Genomic DNA, 5,475 nt, shown 5'->3' with positions numbered 1-5,475 from the left:
GGGTTTTTAAATGTCAAATCATTCTCAGTATGCAACTCTCGGTGGAAAACATTTTGGACAACCCTGGTTTGTCTGTAGATGACAAATTTTTAAGAAAAAAATAATCCGAACCTTCATGATAAATATTACATTGAAGAGCAGCTCAAAGGTCTCCCCTCCTTTAAAAAACTTTAAAGGAAGCAGTTGCCGTGGGACTTGTATTAAAATAATTTAAAGGGACAGCTCCTCTGGGGGAATGTTGGGCACCAGGGAGCAGATGAACTAGGTTGTCATCTAAATATAATATTCTTGCTAATATAAGAGCTTCCTTTGAGGACTATGAATTTTAAGAGAGAATCCCAACTATAGTAGCGGGTGAGAAGCCCAGAAACCGGTCTGAATTGACACTACATTTTCCACAATGCAGCACACACACTTGAAAATGGACATTTGAGAGAAGCTTCATTTACTTTTTGTGAGGAAAAAAAACTAACAAACCAAAAGTTTGACACTTTTGCCTTTTATTCCTTTAGCAGCATCAGTCAGCACTGTCCTACTTCTTGCACACCGCAGCCCCCCACACGTCATAAAAACACACACACACGATACATTTACACACACACACCTGTATCATCACGCCTATCTCCTTCTTCTGAGAGGTTGGAGGGAAAGGAGAAAGAGGCCTCTAGTTTTACAACAGTAAAACAAAATAAAAATAAAAAATCAATAAAATGTTCAAGATAAAATAAATTAAAAACAATTTCAGCACAAAAAAAATTAATTTACAAAAAAACTAATCTCCTGATTTGACTCTCCTGTGTGACTAAATTCAATTAGAAGCCACCGCAAACTTCCAAGGATATTAAACACATTTTAAATATTAAAAGTGATTATTATCCTCTTAGTGAAGGAATTGTCTGTCTTTGTGTGCGTCCAAACTTACTGTACTGTTAAGTAGGGGCGGGTGGATTGATGCAAATATCGATAATATTCATACCAAGGGTTGTATCAGATTATATACTGGACTACTGATTATAATCATGATTCAACCATTCAAGGAGTCATTTTGGAGCCTTTCATCTATTTTCTACCGCCGGAGACAAGCAGTAGAAAATGGATGGATGGAAGTATCAGCTATACTGGCCGTGTATTAAGTTGGTATCGAATCAATATTGACATTTGCAGTATCGCCCACAGCTACTATTAAGGAATCATTATAATTTAGGACTTTATTAGATCACTTTAGGGGTTTTAGTAAATGCAGTAAAAAGATGAAGTGCAGCCACTGGAAGGCAGGAGTACTACTGTACTATACTAGAGAATACTTCACTATTACAGTATAATGTCATCAAACTAGAGGCAAGTATAAGAAAAAAAGCGAGAAGGATGGCGCTCTGATTCAAACTTCACACAAAACAAAGATGGATGGATTGAGATTTGTACCCGCAGCAGCTGATTGGCTGGATGACCACTCGCCTCAATGTTGACCGATTTGTCTCGCCGCCATGATGATAAAGTGTCGTCCAAAATGTGTTTCCTCACTCCGGCACGGCCCCCGGACACACGACGCACACACCTGCGTGTACCGTAACACACATGCACACGCAGCGTTAAGCCTAAAAATGCAGCAGGGGGTGCCGCTGCTTATTCCCCCCCCCTCCGAGTAGAGGTGACTATTTCCTGGGTGGTCCAGCAGAGTTTGAAGGAAAGTTTTGACTTATTCCGCCATCTTTTCGTTCTGCGCAGCACCTCCTACCCCCCGACCAATGGTGTAGTCATTCACCTTTCGGGGCGCGGGGAGCGAGGGTCTGCAGCGGCGGCAGCGGAGGCTAGCTGTTGTTCTCGGCCGTCATGTACTTAAGGGCGGCGAAGCCGTAGCGCCGCGACATGTTCTGCTGGAACTCCTCCTTGAGGGTCTTGAGGCAGACTCGGTACTGCTTGTTGGAGCGGAACTTGGTGATGTCGAAGCTGGGCGCATGGGGCATGTGGATCATGTAAGCGTTGGGCAGGACCACAAATTCATATTCCTGCCGAGAGAGGAGGAAGACAAGAGTCCATCACGGACACGTGCTTTTGTCCTTTTCTTCAAATAAGACTTTTATATTCAATATAGAGCAGTAGTATTTAAACTTCTCATTTGACGCCAACGATCAAAAATAACAGCGTCACAAAACTGTTGTAAATAAACTTTATCACACCGATACGATACCAAACTATTGGCTGATACCAGTATTGATCGGATACGATATCAACACAAATCATACAATATGATGTTGTGTGGAATGTTAGAAACGGTCTTTGAAAATGTTTATGAAGGCCACAAACCTATTTATGTTTCACAGTCTGGAATGGACTTAGCCTGTCTTTAAATTGAAGTGGAGTGGCACTAATTTAATACACTTTAAGAAACTCTTCAAACTTAAAGTGTTTACAAAGTCAGAAGAAGAAAAATTATAAACATTCTGAATTTATTTCATCCATCCATTCATTTTGTAGTTAATCTTACTTAGCTCACCATATGAAATATAACTTACTTCACTAATTATTATTTATTTATTTGCATTGCTATAACTTATGGTGTTTATTGTGAATACATTGAGAACAGGAATTGAACAAAAGTTTTAGCAACTAAAGGAAAAGGAAAAGGGGTAGGATTAAATGAGCTCTGCTTCTTCCTACTCCTTTTCAAACATGTTGAACAGAGAAACTGGAAATTGTGATGTATCATGTTGTGTGCATGCACGTTCAAAATAAACTCAAACTTAACTTAGTAGCCCAAATCACTTAAGTTGCCAGAGTAAATAAAATGATGCAGACACGTTTGTTACTGGAAACGTTCTAATTCGCTTCTGCTTTGAAAACCCTGTATCGGCAATTAATATGTAACTACGATAGTTTGGTACTTGTTTATGTTGATGAATGTGCTGTTTTAGACTGCAATATTGTTTGCATGAAGGACACTTATAACATATGTCTAACATGTGTGCTTAGCTGTTGTGTAGCTGCTAGCTCCTACTAGCCATGTTTATCTTTTGTAAGTGACTTGACTAAAATAGAAGAGAAGACAAACCGTGTTTGTTTACTGGAAGACATTTAGATGTTAACTGGCTGTCCATCTTGGCACAAGTCAACACGCTGCAGGACTGCCTCAGGGCTTATATTGGACATTTTATCTTTTAATACTTGTTTTTGGACGATATCAGATGGATATCTGATATAAACATCGGATTGGTGCCCCAATCCGATGTTTATATTATTATATTATATGAAAATTTAAATTTCCCCTTGGGGATTAATTAAGTATGTCTGATTCTGATTATTATCCATCCATCCATTTTCTACCGCTTATTCCCTTTTGGGGTCACGGGGGGCGCTGGCGCCTATCTCAGCTACAATCGGGCGGAAGGCGGCGTACACCCTGGACAAGTCGCCACCTCATCGCAGGGCCAACACAGATAGACAGACAACATTCACACTCACATTCACACACTAGGGCCAATTTAGTGTTGCCAATCAACCTATCCCCATGTCTTTGGAAGTGGGAGGAAGCCGGAGTACCCGGAGGGAACTCACGCAGTCACGAGGAGAACATGCAAACTCCACACAGAAAGATCCCGAAACTGGGATTGAACCCAGGACTGCAGGACCTTCGTATTGTGAGGCAGACGCACTAACCCCTCTGCCACCGTGAAGCCCCCTCTGCCACCGTGAAGCCCCTCTGATTTTAATATCATATACAATTTTATTAAAATATAAAAATGTTTTATGCTTAAAATTGGTCAAGCTTGCAAGAATACATACATACATTTTACATAACTTTTAATAAAAAAAAAACCAGAAAGCTAACATTTGCAGAAAACCATAAAGATGGGGAATTTACCTGCATGCTTTAAATGGGAAAATGTAGCGCCATCTGGCAGAAAAAAAAGTTAAAATCCAAAGACCAGTGGGTCAAATCGAAATCTTTACAAAAACTGCATTAGTGTTAATAAATAAATGTGGACTCAAAAATGTATTTTTAATGGGACATTTTTGGTTTCTCAGTCAAGAACAAAGTGTCAAAATTATAGGAAAAATAATGCAGAAATGAAACATTCATAAAAAGTGTCTGAAGCTCGATCTCTTTGCTACGCTCTCTGTTTTGACAGTATTGTTATAATTATACATATTATTATTGTTACTAAATCACATGTAATGGTCACGGTGTGCGTCTTACCTGTGCATCCAGCTCCATGATGTGCGCCACCTTGTTCCAACCAAAGCCTACAAAGCGCCGGTCGTACTCGGGGCTGTCCCTTCTCACCATGACGTACGGCTCAAAGTCCGCCTCCCACTCCACCTTGTAGGGTGTGGTGGCGGTCCGCCATTTGGCAAAGTTTGTTGGTGCGTGGCCTTTGGTCCACACATGGTACCTGGTGGGTGGCAAAAAGATTTATTGTGGGTCCATTTCGACACTTACTAGGAACCCAAACATTGTCTTGATGGGTTTCTTTCCAGCGGTGCATTATAGCCTATACATTTCAAACATGTACCATGTACATTTATGGCTATTGTGTAATTTCACATTAGCATAATTATTGTATATACACTATAAAATAAGCCGCTACGTTTCTCCTACACACAATGGTTTGGCTAATTTATGGAATTTTCTTTACTGGTGGCCATAACGTAAATAGTTTGAAAAAAAAAAAACAAGCAAACACGCTGATTAGGTGTTATTTTTGTGGTTTGGCGAGATCTTTTTGATAAGTGTGCTCACTGCAGGTGCTGCATTGCTCTTCTGTTTAAATTGGGCTTTGAACCGGATGTACGATTGCCGTTCGGTCTTCTAGCTGTACATAGTGTTTCTACATGTATGGATTCTTCATTAATCACTCCAACCGCTGTTTGTACATTTTAGAATATAACTAAAACAATTCATAATTACTAAACTGTGACATGTGTGATGTCTGTAGGATGTGCTATCTTCATTAAACAAAACTAGCGTTATTAACATTAGCTAATATGCTAACACATTTACAAGTGTCTTTGTTAGTATTGTTAACATACAATGGTTTTCTTTTTGTATTGTTACAGTTTTGTAAATTCACCAAAACATCACTGTGGAGTTATTGAATCTGTTTAGCAGATTGGAGAGCTATCTTTCACAGCCATGACAATGACTTATGTTTTGTTTGATCAACCGTTTTACTGCCGTGTTACAGACACCATTTAGAAACAATTAAGTTATATAAATAAACATTTAAAACATTTTTTGTTTAAAGACTACAGCTTATTGTCTGATGTGGCTAATATATGGGAAACATTTTTGTCTTCAACATTTTGGTATGTGCGGCTTTTATACTAGTGTGCTCTATCGTCCGGACAATACGGTAATAAATGTTTTGAATGTGGTATGTGTATATATACACACCTACGCACAGAGGAGGGGGCGTGGGGGTGGGGGGGTGGGGGGGTTGGTGCTAGCGGGGTGTATAATATAGTCAGGAATGATCA

At 39.6% G+C, this 5,475-nt stretch overlaps 1 protein-coding gene across 2 annotated transcripts in view; it reads right to left on the bottom strand.

Annotated features, from left to right (window-relative positions):
- Window positions 1–483: 483 nt before the first annotated feature.
- large1 (LARGE xylosyl- and glucuronyltransferase 1) overlaps window positions 484–5,475 on the bottom strand; it is a 253,865-nt gene continuing 248,873 nt past the window's right edge. Inside the window, exons 14-16 of one of the 2 annotated variants that reach the window (XM_061913252.1) lie at window positions 4,196–4,391; window positions 1,763–2,006; window positions 484–1,555 (exon numbers count right to left, since the gene is read on the bottom strand). In XM_061913252.1, the coding sequence (XP_061769236.1) occupies window positions 1,809–2,006; window positions 4,196–4,391 (394 nt within the window). In that variant the 3' untranslated portion in view covers window positions 484–1,555; window positions 1,763–1,808. Of the gene's footprint in view, window positions 2,007–4,195; window positions 4,392–5,475 lie in introns of both variants that reach the window. The other variant, XM_061913251.1, reaches the window with a different exon arrangement.

Source organism: Nerophis ophidion, linkage group LG10 (genome assembly GCF_033978795.1).
Source record: "Nerophis ophidion isolate RoL-2023_Sa linkage group LG10, RoL_Noph_v1.0, whole genome shotgun sequence".
In the NCBI taxonomy this organism is placed as follows: Eukaryota; Metazoa; Chordata; class Actinopteri; order Syngnathiformes; family Syngnathidae; genus Nerophis; species Nerophis ophidion.
This window is presented reverse-complemented; position numbering and strand designations above follow the sequence as displayed.